The sequence below is a fragment of the Strongylocentrotus purpuratus genome, unplaced genomic scaffold (genome assembly GCF_000002235.5).
Source record: "Strongylocentrotus purpuratus isolate Spur 01 unplaced genomic scaffold, Spur_5.0 spur5_scaffold_6, whole genome shotgun sequence".
NCBI lineage: Eukaryota > Metazoa > Echinodermata > Echinoidea > Camarodonta > Strongylocentrotidae > Strongylocentrotus > Strongylocentrotus purpuratus.
This window is the reverse complement of record NW_022145612.1, coordinates 59,764,564-59,788,023: the sequence shown is the minus strand read 5'-3', so window position 1 is coordinate 59,788,023 and position 23,460 is coordinate 59,764,564. Positions and strand designations below refer to the sequence as shown.

Below are 23,460 nucleotides of genomic sequence, written 5' to 3'. Positions count from 1 at the left end.
GGCTCTTTCTTCTTGTCCCTACAAGAGGGGGGGGGGGGGGGGGGGGGGGGGGGGGGGGGGGGGGAGGGGGGGGGGGTTTTCGGTCTCGAATTTGAAATTTGACATTTTGCCCGTTTGTGGGGGGGGTAATAAGGTCAGCTTTTTTTAGGTCAGCCAGGGAAAATTTTTTTTTTTTTTTTTTTTTTAATAAATAAAAATAAATCCAAAGGGGGGGATTAGGGGGGTTATGGGGGGATTTACACACAGAGAAAAATACCAAAGGGGGGGGGGGGGGTAAACACCCCCCAACCCCCCCCCCCCCTCCCCCCCCCCCCCACCCCCCCCCCCCCCCCCCCCCCCCCCCCCCCCCCCCCCCCCCCCCCCCCCCCCCCCCCCCTGTGTACGCGCCTTGAGCTGATGTAGATGCTGTGCAGAGTGCAGGTGTATAATTATAAACATGGACATGTAGTGTCTCAATAAAAGGTCTACATGAAAACTGATGTGCAGTTAAAAAGACATCCGTAGCTTAGAATTATAATAATAAACATGTTTGGAGCCCTCTAAAAACAAAATAAATGTCAAGATAACATGAAGGGGAGTCCCCATTTTCACCATCGAAATTTCGATGTCTCGCTAGTCACGGATTTTCGCTTGTACCTATTATTAGAGCTCCTCTGCGTTATTGTGGATGTGATATCGTGCGTGCGAAAATGACATCATCGTACACAAATTGAAGGCACATCATCAAAAAAAATAAACTCGGAGTCGGAAGGAAGAACATGACAAATTCTTTTGAAGGATAATAACAAATGCTATCAGCATTTATACGCATTTCTCAATTATGAAAGAACTTGAATTTTAAATGGATGTTCTTAGAAGATGACAGAGGTGGGAACAAATACACAGTTACGAAGATCTGTGCAGCAGGTACGTAGTCATTTGACTTGTCACTGCGTAAAGGAATGCCCAACGTCAAACCCAATCCTGTGTGTGTGCGTAGTTGTAGGGTAGCTGTAGTGGAGCGAAACGGGGACTTGGGCGCTTGTTCAGAAGCCTAGATCTATCCAAAATTTGACCGTAACTCCGGCGTGGAGATACCCTACTGAAACATACCAAAAATGAAGTAACTATTCATTTAATGTCCAAATTAAGACCATAAGTTAAAAGTTGTTATAGAGGTCTATATATATTACCTGTTTCGTGTCAATTTCTTGTTATTTTTGGAGTATTTTCAGAAAAATATTGATATTAGTACACTTTTTCACAGGTTTTCTTGACAAACCGCTGCAAGTGCATACTGATGGTGGGTTGCGGGCGAGTGCGTGCCTGTGTGAAGTTATCTACCGTACCGTAATGAAGACCTGAGACATTACGGTAGATTAAATAAAGAATAAGGAAAAGCAGAAAGAGAAAATGTGAAACATTAGAAAATGGAAAGATAGAACTTGGTCTTAGAAGAGAAGATGAAGATGGAAAAACAAAGAATAGCAATATAAAGACAGAAAGAGAAAATGAGTGAAGGAAAACAGAATAACATGACGAAAGATAGATAGAAAATATGATGGAATAATAAACAAAAGAATAACATCAGAAGTGAAAGAAGGAAAAACATAGACTAACATAAGGAAAGACAGAGAGAGAAAATGATAAATAGTAGAGAATTTAAAGGTAGAAAAAAAGATGAAAGATGTAAGAAAAACAGAAAAAGAAAATCATAGAAAGATACACCAATGACAAGAAGATTAGGCACTCTATAGGGACACTGATTTCTGCGATCACGGAAAACGGACGGAATTCACGGAAATGACAATTTGAAACGAACGGAAAGTCCCGGAAGACGCTGTTGCACAGTTCGAAAAAGGGACTGGCATGTGCGCCTAAAACCGATCGATCGCTGACAAGACAGCCAAGACTGAAATGTGTCGGTACTAGCTCAGCCTGTATCTGTATCTGTTTGTTCCGTCGTCAGGAATATGTCATGTTTTGCCACATTCCGCTAACTTTAGTCTGCTTGTCTAAGTTCGAATTTGAATTGGTAAATCTAAACATTTGATACTTTTTTGTATATTTCACTAGTATTTTGCATCAAGTTTATCCAGTTCCGTCCATATGTTTTCTGAGTGGTTATCAGTGGCAAAATGGAATTTCATGGAATTGCAAATTTTCTGAAACAGAAAAAGACATTTTTTGAAACGGAAAATCAGTGTCCCTAACTCTATTCGGTTTAAGATTCTGTGCAAAACTTTGACCCGCTGACCTTTCCTTTGCTACCCCAGTAACAGGAGCAGTCTAGCTCATTTGTGCTATAGCAACCAGAGTGGTCTAGCTGTTGAGTGTAAACATAGACGAAGTGTACCTCTGGAGCGATCCAGTGGGTCGGTCTAGCTTAGCATAGATCAGTCTAGGAAGTGAGTTAGAACAGGGTCTTAATGGTAGGCCAGATTTTTTCTTAACTTCTTTAAAAAGACTTGGAAAAATTAGAAGTACAAGTATTTGACAGAATTTTGTGAAGCAGATGTATCATTAACCCTGTATCAATGTATTGTTAAATAGGACATTGAAAGAGACTATGATAATTTTCAAAATTTTCCTTACGGTAATTCTGAACATTATAAAAGTTCAAGCTAATTGTTCATTTTTTTTCAATGAATCTCTCTGTTTCATACAAATTACAATGGTAATACATGTACACTCTAAGCAGGAGCTGTTTTTTGACATTGTTGAGAAATTGAGAATGCAGCTTTTACATATAATACTGTATACATGTATGTGATGAGACTCAGATGATGGACCACATCTTGCAGTGGGGCGGAACAGGTTGCACAGTTGAAGACCTGGCCTTTGTAAATGAGACGGCCACCGAAGCCATCGGGTGAAGAAATTAATTTAATCAAATTTAATTTAGGAACGTTACATTAATCTTGATCTAAGGAAACACAAACAAATGAACCAGGGGGATATTAGGCAAGCTTGTCAAATATCTCTTGGTTTTTATTGGAGGAAGCACTTGCCAATAAAGTTGGAATAATTTTTCTTAACCTCTTTCATAAAATGATCGTGATGATATTTATCATCATCAACATCGGTATACGGTAGTGAAGTAGTCCTGTAGATCTCCGGTTGTCTTCCAAGATATAAGTTCAATTGTCAGTTTATGACTTACAAAAGTAGTGCAGAATGCGTGGATGTCAGGTTATATAAAATTGTTTAGCAAGCCAGTGTTTATCTAGACCAGTCTTAAAGATACAGATGTTACGTGCAGTGACTAGAGATTCTGGCAGTTTATTCCATTGCTCGATGACACGTTTACTGAAGAAACAGCCTCTGACATTAAGCGATGAGTGACCATTTGGTACAATGGTCTGAAAATCAAGACTATTACTTATTGGCTCTATACATGTAGCTCTTAAGTCGATTTGACAACTAATAGTTGTTAATTTCCCACTTGTAGACATTTTCAAGCCCCACCTTTTTTAGGGAAGTTCTAAATTAGTATTATCTTTCAAATGCCGTTGGAATTTAACCTTTTCATTTTTTTGGCCTGCAAATGGGACATAGTACCTTTAAACAGTTTCAATGGATGTCCATGAGGTCTCTTGAAGAAATGTTCTGGACTGAATCTGTTGATACCATGAAGTATCTTATGAATGTGGATCATATCAGCCCTCTCATGCCGGTAGCGAAGTGAGAATAGATTGAGTTTTTTAAGTCTTTCAGGACAGGATAATAAACTCATACCAGGAATCATTCATGTTGCTCTCCGTTGCACAGCTTCAATCTTGCGGTCGTCTGCCATGAAATGGGGATTCCATGATACCGTACAATTTTCAAGATGTGGGCATATCAGGGTTTGTACAGAGGTATGAAGATGTCCTGGTGGGTATTGACAAAAGCTCTTTTGATGTTCCCCAACATCTGGTTTGCCTTTTGTATCATAGCTGCGATATGTTTCCGGAAAGTCAAATCCTTGCCAACTAAAGCCCCCAGATCTCTTTCTATATCAACATTCTCGAGAGGTATACCTTCCATGACGTAAGTCTGTTGAGGGTTGTTGTAACCTAGATGAAGGATTTTACACTTTTGAGAGTTCAGAGGAAGTTGTTCTTGAGAGATAATGCTAACATACAATGTGCTGGTATATCTTCTCGGATACTCTTTTGATCGATCTTACAGAGTCGATGTAGAGATTGATCAATATTAAAGCACTGAGCTGAAGAGGTAGCTTTGTCTACCAGTATTAAGAATAAATCATATTGCTACAATCATTTCTTAAAAAGAAAATTGTTCCAACATTTCCCACTTTATGGGCGACAGTGTGCAGTGTCGCCATTGACCTAAAAACTATCTGTATTATCATCTCTGGTGTACTGAACATAATTTGTATATACATGTACATGTATGTTGTACATTGGCCAACATGCACAGAAAAGTTCTGGACATTTCAAACATTGAGATGACGTTGGATAGTGGTTCATTCGCTTGACCATCAATTCCAGCCTGGCAGAGGCACTACGTGTAACATCCTTTTTTCAAGACATTAATCCACATGACCACATTTGCCACTCTACAGTCTACACCCAGGTGTAAATGGGTATCCAATATGCTAGAGTGCTAAATATTTGGCTGCTTGGTTGGCTATATATAGCATGACAAAGGGTAATGTTGGAGGGTATGTGCAGCTGTGCGCTAAATGCGAAGCCCCATTATCATGATAGTGCAACAAGTCTGCATACAGTACTTGGGCAATGGGAACAACTCATTTGAGACCTCATCCTGCCATTCCTTGAAGACATTTTAAGAAGAGGATGTGGTTTGACAGTACTCTGGGAATGATTAAGACTTGTTTCTTGTCACAGGATATGGCTGCCTGACTCATTAGGCCAAGCTTGTTTCCATTGCGGCTTCATTTGAGGGCTGCATGACGTGCAAACAGGTACATGTAATCTGCTTTACAAGTAGATGTACATGTACAGTATACAGTGCATGACTTAAATATTTGCAATTGGATGATTCTGTGCAATGTGTCTTGTGCAACATGCATGAACAGTGTATGCCACACATTACATACAAACAGGAAGAATCTCTTAATATGGCCATGGCGTGATGGTACTTTCTGCTATCACTACCATTAACTATAATCATTACAAGATATTTTGTCACTTAGGAAATGATATGTCATGAATGTCATATCTTTTACAGGAAACTGCATTGCATCATCTATTTTGGTTGTTGTGTGACATGAACTGCCTTCAATGTAGGCCTGCATGTACATACTGTACATGTATTCATTCACATGAATGTGAGAATGAATGTCTTCATTGTGAAATGGTGTGGATGTACATTTGTGCAATAGATCTGCAATTCTGTACCATGTGTACCATCACTATGACTCATTCAATTAACTAAATTGCTTCAATGATGCATCAGTTGCATGAAACATTAGACAGTGCTACTCATATACATGCCATGCATATACATGTACATCATGCACTGATTTCCAAAGTGCTGTATAAGGTCATGTGGCTGTGACTGTTTCAAACATGTACAATCCTGCACATGTCCTGGGACACTCCACATCAATGACCTACATGTACAGTACACTAACAGAATGTTCAACTTAAACCCTGGACCTAACAATATACTACAATGTACCACTTAACATATCATTATCAGCCCATGCTAAATATTATTTTTGGTCACTGAATTTGATTACCGGTACCGTTATTACATGTACATTTTGAAGGTGTACCTGTAGGCCTACATGTACATGTATGGTCATGGGTTTTTGTACAACGTGTATGTACATGTATGCATCTGTTTTACTTTAACATTAAATTTGGAGGCCTTGAACATGTAAAGCATAGATTCTTTCTTTTCTCTCTCTCTCTCTCTCTCTCTCTCTCTCTCTCTCTCTTTCTCTAGTTTAGTAAGATGTTTTTTCACAATACCTTGTATGGTACATGTACGTTTAATTTATTCATACATGATGTACAGTTGAACATACATTTAGTGTTTTTGAAAAACTTCCAGTATCAACTGCAGTTTGTATTTTTTTAAATATCAACTTTCTGAAGTAAATTGTCACAAATATAAATTTGAATTGTAATTATATCATAGAAAACATGTTTGTGAATTGTACAGGTACAGTTTGTGTACATATAGATGTATACTTTTATTCACTACTTTAAATGTACATGTATCATCCAATTACCTTGAATGTGAACCACCAGGGCTTAATTTGGATTTTGTGTATACTTGCATTTTCTTGATTATTTTTTGTATATTTGTCTTTGATTATTTGTTATTCTAGGCGCCACGCCTGTCTGCTGAAGTTGATCCTTTTGTCCCAGGTTCAACGCCCCTTCATACCCCTCCTCCAGCATGACAGCCATGTACTACAACGCACCATCCCACCAGCAGCAGCAGCAGCACCATCATGCACCCCAACCACTCCATCCCCACCAACACCACCAGCACCATCACCAACAGACGATACCGGGCATGGTACCTCAGCCCTCACCCTCCCAGGTGGTATCAGGAATGCTCTCAGAGGCTACTGCTGCTATGCCAGGGTTAAAACCACCTCCTCCATCCCAGCCGCAAGGAGGAGGAGGAGGAGGGGGCGGGATGCAGCAGTACCAGACTTCTAGTGCAAGTGCCGTAGCTACCATGAACGGGAAGAAAGTACCACTGACGGAGCTGCCTCGGTACATCACAACATGTTACCCGTTTGTACAAGATAGGTAGGTTTTATGTTAATGTTGATGTTTATTGCCCGACAGCAGAGAGAGACAGAGAGAGTGTGTGAGAGGATGGAAGTACATGCTCCTACATGCATGCTCTAGATAGAAATATAGTTGTGTACATGAACAGTGAAAATTCAAATTTTAAAAAGTTGACATGATGTTATTGCAGAACTTTGGCCATGTATTTTAAAAGTATCCTGAAAATTTAATTGATTTTCCAATTGAAAGAATGAAGTAATCCATCGGTCAAAATTTCATATCAAAACAAGAAGTGTCATTCCTAAAAAAAAAAATTTCCCTGAAAATGTATGAAAATTGTGATTTTTGGGCTGACAATTTTAATCTACTGTATGATGAATTGTCATTCTCAAACAGTTCAACAGGAGCAGCTCCTGCTACTGAAACGTGGATGGGGTATCCCAACTCGTCCCAGCAGCCGAATCAACCTCATCCACAGCCACAACAACACCAGCATCCACCACCACCACTACCTCCAACCTCCCAGCATCCTCTCAGTCACCAGCAGCCACCCCAGGCCACACCCATGTATGCACCTCCTCCTCCTCCTCCACCTGGTCACCAACCTCCCTCGGCCCATCTCACTCAGCAACAGAACCAGGAGTACTTCCCTGTGCATCCAGGTTACAACCAGGTAGGCAAAGCATCAGTAACAATCTCTTCAGTTTGTAATGATCCCAATATGAATGTGTTTTACTGGATTTCATATTGTGCTTGCTATCATGTAGAATGAAGTCATCGTTTTAGAACCAAAATGGTGTTGATGAACATCCTTACAGAGTGATAATGCTCTTCTGGCTCTTACACCTGTAGCATATGTAGCGATTACCTGTTGCATGTTTATGACTTCAAGGTTGAAAAAAAAGTACTGGTAAGGTAAAGTAAGGAATGGAGTCACCTTTTCTCCAAATTGTACTTTCAGGGAGGTTGATTAAACTTGCATGTTCAAACCTGAAATAGTTTCCATGATTCTGGTTGATATATCTATTAAAGAAACCCATAAATGAAAACACCTGCACTTAATGACAACTTTGCTTGTCTTCCTTGAGTAGTTTTCATACACAGGTCTCACTGTCTTTTTTTGTCTCCCTGTTGATTTGAGCAGGTGCCTCATCAGACACCACCACCTGCAGCAGCGTCATCTGGAGGACCACTGTATCAGCAGGGTGCCTACCAACAACATGGAGGCACCTACCAGCCACACCTCACAGGCACTGCACCCCATCATCCAACCCATCACCACCACGCCCAGTCACCTACACCGATGCCTCTAGCATCCCAATCTTCCATGCCAGCAGGTAAATGCAATGACTCATGCCTTTCTTCTCATTCACGTCTTACATGTATGTGACCAGGCACCACAAAACCACCAAAGATTGCATGGTGTAATGTGATTGATTTGGATCAATCGCAACTCTTTATAAAACAGGGTCCTTCAGTCAGAGTGCTTAAATACACTGCAGAGTACAGTCGACTGTATTTGTTATATAAAATAACATTCTGTCAGAGTGCACACCTTTCTCTTCTTTTCAGTGGCTTAGGAATATCAAATTTATTGTGATGAGTAAAATGTCATTTTCTAGCTGAGAATCTCCTCTAGTAAAGTAATGAATAATTCAGTGGTTATCATATAACAAATGTGCATGTTATTTACTTTGTAATGTTGTAGAAATATGCAACATCATTTTGCATCTACCATTCATTCTTGCAGGTGGGGTACCTGTATCACACACTCCCTTTGCCCCTCCCCCTATGATGACCCCTCCGTCACAGAGCCCATCACCCTACCCATTCGCTCCACCACCACCACCACCTCATGGAGCTGCAACACCAGGGGGGTATGATGCCGCCCTGCCAGGCACCCAACCCACAATGCCTTCTTATGGCCAGTATGGGTATGGGGCTTACCCTGGACCCCAAGTAAAGGTACGTCCCAAAGGATGCAGTGTAGTATTTCTACGGCCGAGTCCCGAGTAATTAAGTTTTTTTCTGTTCCATATATTACTAAGAATAACAAAACATTTACAGGAATTAGAATTTAACTTGTCATTTTCTTTGTTATGTGTTCTGCATTAAATCCAAGGCAGGCTATCAACTCATGGGGATCATTAGTTATTATCAATAAAAGATGATGATGTCATAAGCTATACCATTTACCTTAGACGTGGACTTGAGAGTGTATTGTTAAGAGTTTAAGAAACCTGTTAGTCAATTATAATCTCTCTCTTTTAGGTTAGTAGAATTAAAGATTCTTTAAAGCTTTGGCTCAAATTTCATTCATTTTTTTATAGAGATAATAATTTTTTTTGGGTAGGTAATAATTTGATTCCCTCTTATATGATGTACCTTGTGTTGCAGGCACAGCATGATGTGACCTGCAATCAAGAGGTTGAGAGTTTGATTCATGACTTATACATGTACCGTCAAACAAGACAATAAATAAATTATGCAATTATCTTTCTCATCCCAGGTTTTGCTTTTCTGCACCCCTGGTAATATGATAATGCAAGGAGTAGTATTGTTTGATGAATATGAGCATTTCTTAACAAGCTAATAATAGTGTTATTACATTTTCGTCTCTTTCTTCATCAATTGTATTTGCAATATATGTTTTACTTAAGCATTTCCATCAGATCAGGGTAGTGAATTTTACATGTGCACATCCTCCTTAGTAGATTAATTTACCATAACAATTTCATGCCTACAAACAAATCTGAATGTTGCTATTTTTGACAGGTGCGTGGTCAGAGGCCAATGAACAAGGACCATCGATACCCTGGAGGGTATCAGAATAAGGGGAGAGAACATTATCAAGCCTATGTCCCACCCCCAACTGATTTACCCAAACCTAAAACAAAGACTGTTGTATTTGCTGAAGCCTGTGCACAAACAGGTGAGTACAGTCGTCTCTTATGGGGTACTGTGAAATCGTCTTGAAATCGTCTTGATTCATTTTTTGTTGCCTCATCAAAAATGTCCTTAGATCAAGTGATTATGCCTTTTAATCGGCATATTCAAGTACCCGTAGAGTAATTACATTGACCTATAATTTTGTGTTTTGTTAATTTCTTCTTTTTTATGAAGCTTGTTTTCAACCTGTTCATGAAAGCTCTAAAGAAACTACTAAGTCCAAGGAAGGTGACAGTTTAGTTATAGCATTTTCTCTGTTTCCAGAATGCTGCAACAAGTGTCACATTCGATGTGTTCAGTCAGCAACTAAAATCTTGAACTAATTCATATGTTACATAGATACGAAGTCTGTCAGTTCAAACATATTTGCTACATAATATACAATTCTAAACTTCTGAATATTTTTTTTCAGATTGTAATAATAACAGTTTCACTCTCTGTCTTGCATATTTGCTTCAATAGATTTTCCAGAAGCTATAGCAAACAAGCCACTGTCGGACAAAACAAGCAACCTTACCTCTAGGTCCAAAGCCAAGACCAGGAAGAAGTCGCAGGGCAACCAGACTGGGAGAGATGCTTCCAGTTCTAGTGACTCTGAGGTTGAGAACACTCCTCATGATAGCGATAGTGGCTACTACAGCCCACTTCATGCTCAACAACACAATAGCACAGGTTTGGTGTCCACCTACTCGACTCAAACTGGGAAACCAACTTACAGTAATGTTGCCATGAACAATAAGAGCTCACCTCATCAGGAAAGCAGAACTGTGGAACAAAATACATTCACTCAAAACCAACCTCTGGTAGTTCCCCAAGGACCTCCCCTAGGTCCTCAACTAGGTCCTGCACCAGTGATACAGAGAGGGCGCTTCACCCCTGTCCAGCCTGGTATCCCTTCATTCAGACCTGTAATGCCAATGAGCTATGCAAACATGCTCACCAAACCTAGAGCTGCCAATCCACCTCCTCCTCCACTGGCCAATGTTGGGTATCCACAGAGACCACCCAACGTGTTCCCAACTCAACCACCACCCACCTACAGGAACATGGCAGTCAGTTCAGCCCCTATGCTTTATCAGCAGCAGCAGCAGCAGCAGCAGAGGAGAATGCAGTCTCCCGTGCCTTTACCTCAGAAGCCACCTGTAACTCCAGAGGACACTCCCAGGAAGCGGAAGCAGAAGCGAACCAAAGGCAAGAAGGATGGTGAGGTAGAGCTGGAGAAGCCAAAGATGGTGAATGCAGCCACCTATGCCAAACCACCTCAGATCCAGGATAAAGAAGAATACCCTGGTCTACCCTTGGGCAGTCCTGCAGGAAACAAGTTTGGGATGAGCACAGGAGGACGACCCATCAGCTACAGTTCAGCTCTTCAGCAAAGAGCTCCTGTGCAGCTGGTACATTTCATTAGGAGTAGATTATGTATGGGAGAAGATATAATTTGCCTTCCATTAACACATGTACAAGATATTTGGATTGTTTCCTGACTAGTAGCAGCTATAATATTGATGTAGGCTTTTGAAATTGCATACAAATTTTGTGAGTTGTGTAAATCCAAGGCCATATGTTTAATTAACTGTCTTCTAGTGAATTATAAATCATAGTCCCTGAACTGGAAGTATGCACCACAAGTAAATAACAGGGGTAATGATCAGTTTATGAACATATATGATATATTTCTTTTTTATTAGGTGAATGAGAGCTCTAGTGAGGAAGAAGAGGAAGAGAGCGGAGGAGACCCAAGTAGTATCATCAAGCCTGAGGAACTCCTCAGCCCAGCCAATGTGATGAGTACTATCAAGGAAGGCAAGAATGCCCGCAAAAGACGCAAAAAAGCAATAATGGCAACTCAGGCTGCTGCTAAGGTGACTTATCCTAATTCAGTTATCGATTAATTAATTCTTCCAAGTACCTAGAAAGCAAGTGTATGGTTGTAAGTAAGATTCATATAGAAAAAATTGATTCTGTGACATATGTCTCTGTATCAATTTTCTACCCTAACCAAAATCTGAACATTAGCCCTGGACCCAACTCTATACCTAACCCTAACCCTCATCCTGTACCGCTGACGGAATGAAGTCCGAAGCAATTGTAGCAGGAGCGCCTTCTGCTCGTTTTTACAGTCTTTTAAGACAAAATGGAATGGTTTTATGAGTTTGAATTCTATGCTGGTTGAGCAGTTATTTTTTTTCTCTGAAGTGCTTTGAAAAGTAAACTCTTGTGCATTCTTGGGACAGGAATGTTGATGAATAGTTCCAAATTCCAGCTAGAAATAATATTTTGCTCTTATTATACTATATTTTAAACTAACTCTACTTACCTGTACTGGAGAGTAAAGCTCAAGACTGCTACCTTTCAGTCTGAAAAGTGAAGTCCACTCTTGGTGCTTCATATTATCTGTTATGAGGTATAGACTGGAAGGGTATTGCATTCCCCATGAGAACCCAAGCTTGTGCCAGTGCATTTTTAACTTGAATTTGTTGTCATCTATATTTAGGAGTACTCTGAGATCACTGAAGAACAGAGACAGCTGCATGAGAACATGAAGAAGCAAGGCAAGAGAACCAAGATGCCTATTGAGTTTGACCTAGGAGACATGCTGGCTGCTCTAGAGGTACAATGCTCATTAAGACCCGTTCTCATATGATGCGGTGAATTGCCGCTTCATAATTGAAATGTGGATCTACCGAAGAAAGATGAAAATATCCTGGAAACGAATGAAAACAAACACAGAGATATTGCACATGGCAGGGCATAAACAAGTTGTACTAGTAGGATTAGTTAAGGAGAGAAAAAATGGTCATGTTGAAAGGCACCAAAGCCTCTTAAAGGATGTATTGGAAGGAAGAGTGGTAGGAAGTAGACCTAGAGGGAGACCCAGAATCAACTGGGAAGAGAATGTCAAGAACTGGAGTGGACTAAAACTGCAAGAGTGCACCAGAATGGCAGAAGAAAGAGTGAAATGGAGAGATGCTGCAATCAACCTCCGAACAGGGAGAAGATACTTAGATAGATAGATAGTGGGGGGAATTGACCTGCAAGTGGGATTGAGAAAATTAATCCATGAAAAAAGAGAACAGAAAGCCAAAATGGTGGTGTATGTAATCGTGGGTCTGTAGTTCACTTAGTCACAGATGAACATGTTTACAAAATTTAAAAGTTAATGGCCTCCAAAAAGTAATGGATTTTTAATAATGATTTTTATGAGATTTCATGATTAGAGTAATGTAAGATATTTTTACTGGGAGTGTTGAAAGTTCATAACTTTTGGTGCCATAGTTACCTATGAAATGCCCAATGGCATAGACACGTGAACAGACTGTAATGTTCATTCTTCCACACTTGACTCACACTAACAGAAACAACAGCAGGAGATACGAGCTAAGCAGCAGCAACAGCAGCAGTTGATCCAGAGAGGGCCAGTAGCTCCCAGCAGGAATGTCCAGTTTGCCCCTAATGTGGCTACCATGGACCCATACTCACAATCTAGACCGGTCAAGGATGTCCCAAGGGTAAGTCTGTGTGATGAGTGGTCCAGTGGATAAGTCCCTGGACCAGCAGGAATGTCCAGTTTGCCCCTAATGAGGCTACCATGGACACATACTCACAATCTAGACCAGTCAAGGATGTGCCAAGGGTAAGTCTGTGTGATCAATGGTCCAGTGGATAAGTCCCTGGACCAGTAGGAATGTCCAGTTTGCCCCTAATGAGGCTACCATGGACACATACTCACAATCTAGACCAGTCAAGGATGTCCCAAGGGTAAGTCTGTCTGATCAATGGTCCAGTGGATAAGTCCCTGAACCAGTAGGAATGTCCAGTTTGCCCCTAATGTGGCTACCATTGACCCATACTCACAATCTAGACCGATCAAGGATGTGCCAAGGGTAAGTCTGTCTGATCAATGGTCCAGTGGACAAGTCCCTGGACCAGTAGGAATGTCCAGTTTGCCCCTAATGTGGCTACCATGTACCCATACTCACAATCTAGACCAGTCAAGGATGTCCCAGGAGTAAGTCTGTCTGATCAATGGTCCAGGGGATAAATCCCTGGACTATTGTTCACAGGTTGCAAATTTTAATATTGCCATACTTAAATATGTTCATGCATTTCCAGAACACAACACCACAGGTGACCACGAGTGATTTAATGTGTCCTGAAGTGTTCTAAAGTGACCTAAAGTGACCCAACATGACCCAAAGTGACCAAAAGTGACCTGAAATGACCTAAAACTGTATGCAATAAGACATGATTTTTTATTTGTTTTGTTGACAGGGTCATAACCCTCTGGATATGACTGCCCCTGTGAAGCGTGGGAAGGAGAGAGAGCTACCAGCCAAGAAGAAACCCAGCGCTCTAAAGAGAGTCATCTTGAAAGAGAGGGAGGAGAAGAAGAGACTCAGGACCCTGGAGGAGAGTCGTCTCTCAGATGAGTGAGTATTCATGTTACCATGGTAACTTGAGAATCGTCTTTTTCTCACTCAAACTTTGCTCAATTGTAGAGGTGTTGTGGTCTAGAAGATAAGTAACATGACTATGAAATACAAGGTACAGGGTTTGAATCCCTGTCTGCAGCACAAATGTCCTTTGGCAAGACATTTATCTTCATTTGCCACACTTGACCCAGGTGTAGGAAGTGGGTACCTGATAGGATTCATTCCTTGAGTGTAATGAGTGCTACAGATACCGGAGCTAAAGCTGGTGTACTAATGTACAAAGTCTTTAAGAAGCACATAGAGACGGTATAATGTGACAAATGCTATATAAGCATTGACTATTATGAATTTTGTACAAGCTTAAATAGATTTGTAATATTTCAAAATCCCTGAAAATATCTTGTTAGTATGATAATTTGAGAACTGCTACAGTAAATTTAACCACTTAGCTCAATGCTCAAATAAGTATACACATCCAAAAATGAATTGAATAGATATTGGCTGGGAAAGGACGATTTCAAAGGTCACAGGGTTAATCCGTCATGTATGATGACAGAGCACATTGGAAAAGCAGTCACATTCATCCATATACTTTCTTCTTTTTTGTATGACAGAGAACCTGCTGGGGATGATGATGAGGAAGAGGAGGAGGAGGAGGAGGATGAGGAGGAAGAGGAGGAAGAAGGAGAGGAAGAGGAAGGAGAGGATGAGGGAGAAGAAGGAGAGGAGGAAGGAGAAGAAGAAGAGGAGGAAGAAGAAGAGGAGGAAAAAGTAGAGGAAGCAACAACAAAAATGAGCGATGAGGCTGAGAGCAGTGATCCAGTCGTTTCCCAGGGGTTATCCCAGGGTCTGTCTCAAGGCTTATCACAAGGATTCTCGCAAGGCTTCTCATATGGGTTCTCTCATGGATTCTCTCAAGGGCTCTCACAGGATGGTAAGTTGGTGATGACGATGACAATGATGGTGATGTTTGTGATAGTGATGATGATGATGATGATGATGATGATAATGATGATGATGACATGGATGGTGATGATGATGATGGTGATAGTGATGATGATGATGATTGTGGTGTTGATGATAATAATGGTGATACTGATGATGATGATGAAGATAAATATAAGATGCATTTACGAAATGCTTTCTCTATCCTCCACAGCTCCAAGTGATCGAGGCTCCTTCCCAGGGTTCAATGCATCTCAGAGTGACCTTTCACCTTTGAGTCAGATGTCACCTCTGAGTATGAGTCCCCTTTCTCCCGGATCTCCCCTGAGCTCCGGCCTCTCAAGCCCTGCTACTGGTATGGGCCGTAGCAACCCCACCCAGGTCGCTACCAAGATACACAGCAGAAGGTTTAGAGAGTGAGTATACACATATTTCACTGTGTTTGTTTGTTTTTTGTTTGTTAAGGAAAGTACCATGGAAGGAGGCCACTCTGAGTATTTGTCAATTTCTTTTGAACCTTAAAGATAATACAAAGTTTTGGGAAATTTTGAAAATTGGGTGGATAGTGAATCTTTACAATTTTGATATATTTGGACGCCCCTGTGGATGTATTATAAGCACTAAAAAAATTACCCCCTAAAACACTTCTGTTTTCGAGAAAAATTGAATATAAAAATCTACCGGTGCTCCTGGTAAATTTTGATAAATTTCAAATAGCGCCTATACGGCCGTACAATGGTAGCTGCGACCATGAAAATCTCAGAATATGTAGTTGTGATATGTTATTTCCAAACGGGAATAGCTAATCGGTCGATTTTAGTCAAGAAACCTTGTTTCATAGCTAAATTAATATCTTGACCCTGAGAGGGAGCTATACAACATAAAGAGTTTATTATTTATAATTTCATAACTTTAGACTCGATTTCAACCGGGACAACGATCAATGAATATTGTAGGAACGCATATGCTTCCAATATTTTAATTTGAACCAAATTCATGACCCCATACCAAAACTTTGTAATACCTTTAAGTCTCATTCATCTCTTCATTGACTTTTATTATATTTGTTTAATTCTCTTTACACCTCTGCTTTCTTTCAACCACAATTTTATCTGTCTTTTTGTGCCTTTACATATTTATATAGCAAAAAAAATCCACACCACCTTAACCCTCAAATAATCGTTTTATTCCTCATTCAGATCTGAAAGTTTTTCATGGTTCTGATTTTTGCTGGAATAGCGAGTAATACATACTTATGCACGGTATGATAATTTGTTTTTGACATCACATTACTAATCTATAACAGTCCCTAATCAGAGAAAAAATAAAGTTCATCTTGTTTCTTTCTGGGTTCTAGATATTGCAACCAGGTATTAGATAAAGACATTGATGGGTGCTGCACCACTCTCCTTCAAACCCTGGTCAAGTTCCAAGATCGACAGTATCACAAAGATCCAGCAAAGGTAGGGTTTGGTCAAAACCCCTCTTACTTTTAGTAAGGTCTCTTGTCGCATCTACATAATTGACCTGAGACAGGCCAAATACACTTTTTGAGGTTGTTATAAATGGAAATAGGAAATTGGAATCTACAATGACTGATGACTTTGACCATGATGATCAAGAAAAATATATTGACATCCAACAGTTCATGCTATGAAACTACTGTATTTGACTTCAATTGTACATTATCCATACCACAAGCAAGGTGTTTTCTAAGTGACCTGACATTTGTACTGGGGACAGTTGCTTCTGGCTTTAATTTGCCAAAGCTCTAGGGTTGGTGTAAGGATTGCACTGAGTTTTAGTTAGCTCTAAGTTTGGGATCATGTACACAAGTGTTTGGTCTAGGTTTTAAGTTGGGAATTAAGTTAGTGTAGGATATTGTTGCAGAGCATGTCTTAAAAGTCTATTTTCTTTGTATGTTTTCTTTAGGCCAAGATGAAACGGCGTCTAGTGATGGGTCTTCGAGAGGTCACCAAGCATCTCAAATTGAAGAAGATCAAGTGTGTGGTGGTCTCTCCTAATCTGGAGAGGATCCAGTCAAAGGGTGAGTTTAGACTGAAAGATACTCATTACGATCACATTGTTTGGTTAGAACACACTCTATGATCTGACTGGGATTTGATGTTGAAAGAAATATGTGAAGTCTTTGTGATTGAGGTTCATAGTGGCTGCATGAAATGTAAAATCTAATCATTGGGCATTGAAAAGCGATTGTAGATCAGCTGTAGGACTGGTACAATCTTTTGTTTTAAAAATGTGGAAAAAAGGCTCCCATAGGAAAAAAAAAGTTGACAATTTGTGGATGCTGTAAAACTGTTCTTATTTCCTCTTATTCTTCATTTCCATATGTAAGGCGGGCTTGATGAAGCGATGGATAGAATCAGTTCGTTGGCCAGTGAGCAGAATGTTCCTCTCATCTTCGCCTTGGGTCGTAAGGCTCTAGGTAGAGCAGTCAACAAAGTGGTACCTGTCAGTGTTGTGGGGATATTCAACTATGATGGTGCTGAGGTAAATTAGAATCATCAACTCTAACTTCTAGTTTTTAAATCTGTGTTGTTGTGTTTTTGTATCGGTCTCAATAACCATAGACGATTCTACATCAGCCATTTAAAGATAAATTGGAGTTTGGGTAAAGATTATGAATAAATGAAATGTGCCAAATGATTGTGGTTGAAAATAAAGGTAGTCGTTCTGACACGTGAACTTGACATGTTGGCTCTGTGTGCAAATATATATTATTTAAGGAAATATTTATCAGTATGTGTATATTTGCAAACAACCACGCTACCTCATGATAAGCAACTCCGGAAGGATTTAAAACAGTTTCTCTGCAAGAGTAATTTATGTCATTAGAGATTACGATTAGCTTTACAGAAAATATATGTGTATAGGGAAGTCTTCAAAATCAGAGAAATAAATTGTTTTATGGACCAATTACAAAAAATAAAAATAAATGAAATATGAATGTCACCATTTCATTTGTCTTTTTCCTGTTTAGGATACGTACAAGCAGCTGTTGGACTTGTCCACCAGGGCCAGGAATGCGTATGCTGACATGGTGCGGAAGTTCCAGCAGGAGTTAGAAGCTGCCAATGCAGCCAGCGCAGCTCGCATGGCCAAGCACCGGCATCACATGGGGCACAACCGCAACCTGTCTGGCTGCAGTGCTATCTCCTTCAGCTCAGTCATCTCTGAGCCAATATCAGAGAACTACCCCAACCCTGAACCAGAGGTAGACAGCCAAGGAAGGGAGATAGAGCCAGACCCTCCTACCACACCCACCTATAGTCCACAGGGAGGAGGATGTAGCAGTGATGCAGGCCAGCAACATCCCAGTGCCCCCATGAGAAGCTTGTCCTTCACAGGTACAGGAAGCGTGATCAGCAACTCTACAGATGACACCATTCACAAGGAGGAGAAAGACGGAGGAGGCAGCAGCGTTGGGAAAGACTATGTCATGTCTGAGACCTCCTCCCGTACCCTGACAGCGGGCGAAGGGGACCAGGATCTAGAGGAAGGGAGCAAAGAAGATGTTGGTAGAGTGGAGCTGGAAGAGCTTGAAGCTGGTTTGGTTGATCAGGATCATGATGAGGAGGAAGAAGATGAAGAAGAGGAGGAGGATGAGGACGAGGATGCTGAAGTCATCAAGGCTAATATTCTTCTTCCGGAAGACGGTGCTCCTGAGAAACGGGTTGCTGATTGGGTTGCTGAAGCCCAGCAGTGCATTGAGAGCCTCACGGTGGATGATGAAAGTGGAGATGACGGTGGTGATGCGAAAAAGAAAGGAGTTGGGGAGAAGAAAGATGAGAAACCTAGTGATGCTAACATCTCACCTGAGCAAGTTGGTAAAATGCTTACATCACTAGAGGTGTAATCCATACATATACTGGAAGTCTTGTTTGCTATCAACTGACCTTTCATATGTCTTAACTTTAAAGGACAAAAGTGATCCATACTCCATGCCAAACTAGTGTTTTAAACATGAACACCCTTTAGGAGTCGAGGAAATAAGGTCAGTTTTCTGCTCTAATATGCTGAGTGGATTTAGATTAACAGTTATCAATACCTTTTATAAAAGGGAATGTACGTGTATAATTATTATTATCATTTATTGCATGTATTTTCTGAATATATTCTTAAGTTGAAGTTCCTTATTAAGAAATGGAAACTTCAAGTTGTATTAAAATACTTTTCTTATATACATGTATATGTATTTTATGATGTATTCTAATCATGTAGAGAAGTGTAATTCAATATATGACAGATTACTTATGTGTATAGATTGTACAGTACAAATTGCATGCGAGACAGATACATGCATGCATACATAAAATGAAGTGAAATAATTTATCCCCTGTGTTTGTTTTTGAAATAAGTGCTAGGCTAATAGGTAATTGTCTGGGGCAACCAGAAAAAGACCACTAATCAAGCGAGTGAAATTAACAAGCAACACATTATGTATATAGATGCAGGATTTGACGTTTCTTTTTGCTCACGCGGGATGCTGATACCTGATTTATTTTTATGCTGCTTGAGAACATATGTACCCCAGGAACAATTCTATTTTGCCTCTTATTGAATTCTGAAAATGGCTTATTTGTTGGGGTCTGTGATAGTAAAGCCTTGGTCACAAATGCCATTACGAACTGCTACGAACGCCATACGATTGATTTTTAGACAATGGAAATTCGGGAAGACAATGGAAAATCAGGGAGATTCATACAAAATAATCATTGGTACGAACCTTTGTAAATATAAATACATGTTGATGCTGTATGTTTCTGATTTTATATTTTTACATAAGTTAGTAAGAGCGTACGTTATAAAAGGTAATTGTTTGTCAATGGATATGTTTCATAAATCAAATTCAGCTTGAAAAATATAGCTTGAAAATGTTTCTGGATGAAATTCTTATGACGAAGATCTTTAATTTATTTCTTCATGACATGATGGCATAAACATACACTGATGTTTTCTTTTACCAAAGTGCAAGATTATCTTTAGAAGTAAATAGCCAGGGGACCTATGGCTTTAAGTCCTATTAATTAAAGGTATTATAAATGATTACCTACCAAAGAGTACTGGTGCTTTGGCACAGGACCTTCCGTTTAACCATGCTTGAGTGAAGCACAGAGCCATTGCTCTTCTTTATTATTATTTTGTATTATATTTTTTCCTTTTTTGTTTCTTTGCATAAATGGTAGTCGTTTGGGGAGATGTCGCTTAATATTGAAAATGATGGTTCCAGTGGAAAGTTGTAAAGAAAACCCGGAACTTGAAGAATAATAGTTGTTATATTTTAGGAGTGTGTTTTCATTTTCTTTATCAGTCCCATCATGACAGCTTCAAGTGATGTTTATGAATAAAGCTCAGAAACTTGAGGGATCCGATCAAATGATAATCCACCTGCTGAGAGCTAGAAGGGCACTAACTTTTACTTTTACACAGATTTAACGCCTTTTTGGCTCTCAAAAGATGATTTCTGTCACAGCTGCAATAGAGTAGTAATGCACTTCAAATATATATCATGGACTTACTCTTTAGTTCAGAAAATGTGTTTAAAAATGTATCTAACATGGTACAAAGATTTAGTATACATTTGTTTTTGTTTGCAGTGCATTGCAGTGTAGAAAATGATAAGTTGATTACCTAATGTTTTCCTGTGATAATGATATAACCAATGCCTCCTGAAACAGGCAGTTTCCTGTTCTAAGTCTATGAGAATTAATAAATGCAGTTGTCTGCAGGTTATAATGACTGGAAAGCACATTTGGCCACTGCTCTGGTAGGTGTTGAGAACCAGACAGAAGCATAACAATTATCTTGGAGTTTTAATCAATACTTTAATGAAGGGTGCTATAATAGCAATGTCATGAACATGTATACCTTCTTCTTTATATAATTTGGTATTTTAATCTTTATTATTTACATGCGGTAAAGATATCAAGCTTTTATTATATCTAAATTAGAAGAGAAATCATACAAATTGGTATACTAGTGTAGAACTTTTTGATGGCTCGATGTATGCGCATATAATCCTGTGTTCTTGTGAAAACCCATTATTATTACTTCATAATATTCTTATATTCTATGAAGAAAATGTTAAACTTCCATTAGATTTGATGTATGTCTTATTATGATTTACTGTCGAATCATAGTCTATACATATATTTGTTTATGAATTATAGAGCTTGCTTATAATAATTGTGCCTTCTAAAATGCTTGCCATTGATGTCAAAATTTTTGTTCTGTAAATTATGCCAAATAAGAAATGAGAAGATAACTCCACTGTTTCTTGTCGTGTCACTGCAGTATTCTGAGACATTGCATGACGCATGCTCAAGTCGTAAAGAACTTTATCAGTTGCAGAAGTAAAGAGCAGTGTTGAAGGTGTTTCCTCGATATCAAAGGATTAAAGGTTCGTTCAGACATGGCACAGTAAGCCACTGCAAAAAAGCTGCTGTTTGTTAAATGTGTAAATGAATGACAACTGCGCCTAACAAAGGGCATGCAGGTATTAACTGAGCTCTGTCTTATAAGATACAGAAAAGTGAAGCATATTACATTGTACGTCATCATGAAATAAGCGATGTGGTTTTGCTGTGTCCTACCCGAGAGAGTCTTGACTTTCCCCTCTACTGTAATTTGTTATAATGAGAGTTTTGTTTAGCTTCCGATGGGCTACATTACTTGAAAAGGGGCTTTTGTTGTTCTACTCTTACATGAAAATGATTTTGTTCTAGTCAAATCTATATTAATGGTATAAAAAGGTTAATGGTATTAAATACATGAATACTGCTTTTCGCAAGCAGAACATGAGAGTTTTGATAGTGTTATGCTTCATCCGCAAAACTTGATTCTTATTCAAATTTTTGAAGTACTTTATTTGTCTTTTTCAAGTGGAAACTGTTGGGTAGGAATCTCTAATGCTGTTGGAAATCTTAATATGTTTCTAGAAAGAATATGGTAAGTCAGTGGGGGTTAAATTTGGTCTTGGAGTAGAGATTCTATGAATGGGCTTTATGGTATATTGCATCATGCACAAACAAAGAGGCATATACATGCAAACTGCAGGCTCAGAGAATACTCCTAGATCTAACGGCATTATTATCTAGTGCAAATTTTATGATTTAATTAAAAAATTGTTTGTCATTGACTGTGCAAGTAAATTACCCAACATATATAAACTGGTAAGTGTGTACACATGCAGAAATGGGCTTTAATCCCTTGTGTGCATGTAGCAGAACTTATGTGACGTTTGATGTTTACTGTGACATGAATCGAGTGATGTACAGTTGATTGATGTCATGTACACAAATGATGGAAACGCATCTTGTGTAGACCTCAATACAAGGAAATGGAAGTGATTTCTAAGTTTTTTTAAAGAAGATTTCTAATGGTAGGATAGTGTTAAGAGTAAGATAATTATTAGGTACAGTGTACTTATTTTGATTGTTTATGAGGAGAAACGGATGTAAAGGACAGATACTGTAGATGTAAAAATAATACTCTATGATACAGATTTCTTGTCTTGTTTACTCCTGTTAACTCTTTGTTTTCTCTTGTTTACTTTGCTTTATTCAGACTAACTAAGTTTGATCCAATCTTCATTGCGATTTGTGTTTACTCGAAGCATTCATGAACACTGGAGGTTTTACCATTTTGAAAGTATAGCCATGTATCATCAACAATTTTGCTTTTATTTTTAAAATTTATCAAACAGTAGTACTTCATGAATTTGAATGATTTTGTTTTCCTTTCAATTTTATGATATTGAAACAGGTGTGAAATCAAAACTGGGGGGGGGGGGGGGGGGGGGGGGGGGCTTGAACATTTGTTCATGCAACCTTTGTTCTGGTCTTGGCTTTATTTTATTCAAGATGGAAGGTTAGTTTCGTGATTGCAAGTGGGCTTTAGGTTAGGGCTGGGTGTAGTGTTTTGGTCCAGTGATGAAATTAGACTTCAGTAATTTATACAGAACTACAGAATGATTGTTCATATAGCATGTTTCATGTAGCTTATTTTTTATTTTGTTGTTATTGTAAAATCTGACAAAAGCTCTTTTCTGCTGAAGAGATAACAAAATGATCAGGAATATTGCTGGGACAGTAGGTATATGAGAGCCAAGAACCAGTCAGTTTGGAGAGCTTTTCATGTTTTTTTTTCTTCTTCAAAACAATTTCTAAAACTCTTTGGAAGTTGATAGGGACATTATAGGATGTCAAATGCACTATACAGGCATGGAATATTACTATCATTTGATAATTGCTCTCAAATTAGGCGCATGTGAAGGGAATCAATAATTTTGAATTTAAAGGAGAATTTCGGTATAATGAAGGAAGCGTATATAATACCACAAAACATAGGTACATGTATATCTCACGAGGATATAATCGATCAGGTTCCTGATGATGACAGTTGTATTG

General features: G+C 39.2%; 1 protein-coding gene across 1 annotated transcript; it reads left to right on the top strand.

Annotated features, from left to right (window-relative positions):
• Positions 1–685: 685 nt before the first annotated feature.
• Positions 686–19,784, top strand: LOC584318 (selenocysteine insertion sequence-binding protein 2-like). The gene is made up of 18 exons (XM_031000104.1): positions 686–906; positions 6,290–6,722; positions 7,101–7,377; positions 7,849–8,041; positions 8,455–8,669; positions 9,480–9,636; positions 10,116–11,047; positions 11,342–11,515; positions 12,148–12,264; positions 13,010–13,162; positions 13,926–14,083; positions 14,701–14,743; positions 14,807–15,020; positions 15,246–15,447; positions 16,389–16,494; positions 16,964–17,078; positions 17,388–17,542; positions 18,033–19,784. The coding sequence occupies exons 2-18, from the start codon at positions 6,361–6,363 to the stop codon at positions 18,906–18,908; spliced, it is 4,449 nt and encodes a 1,482-aa protein (XP_030855964.1). The 5' UTR covers positions 686–906; positions 6,290–6,360; the 3' UTR covers positions 18,909–19,784.
• The last annotated feature ends 3,676 nt before the right edge of the window (positions 19,785–23,460 follow it).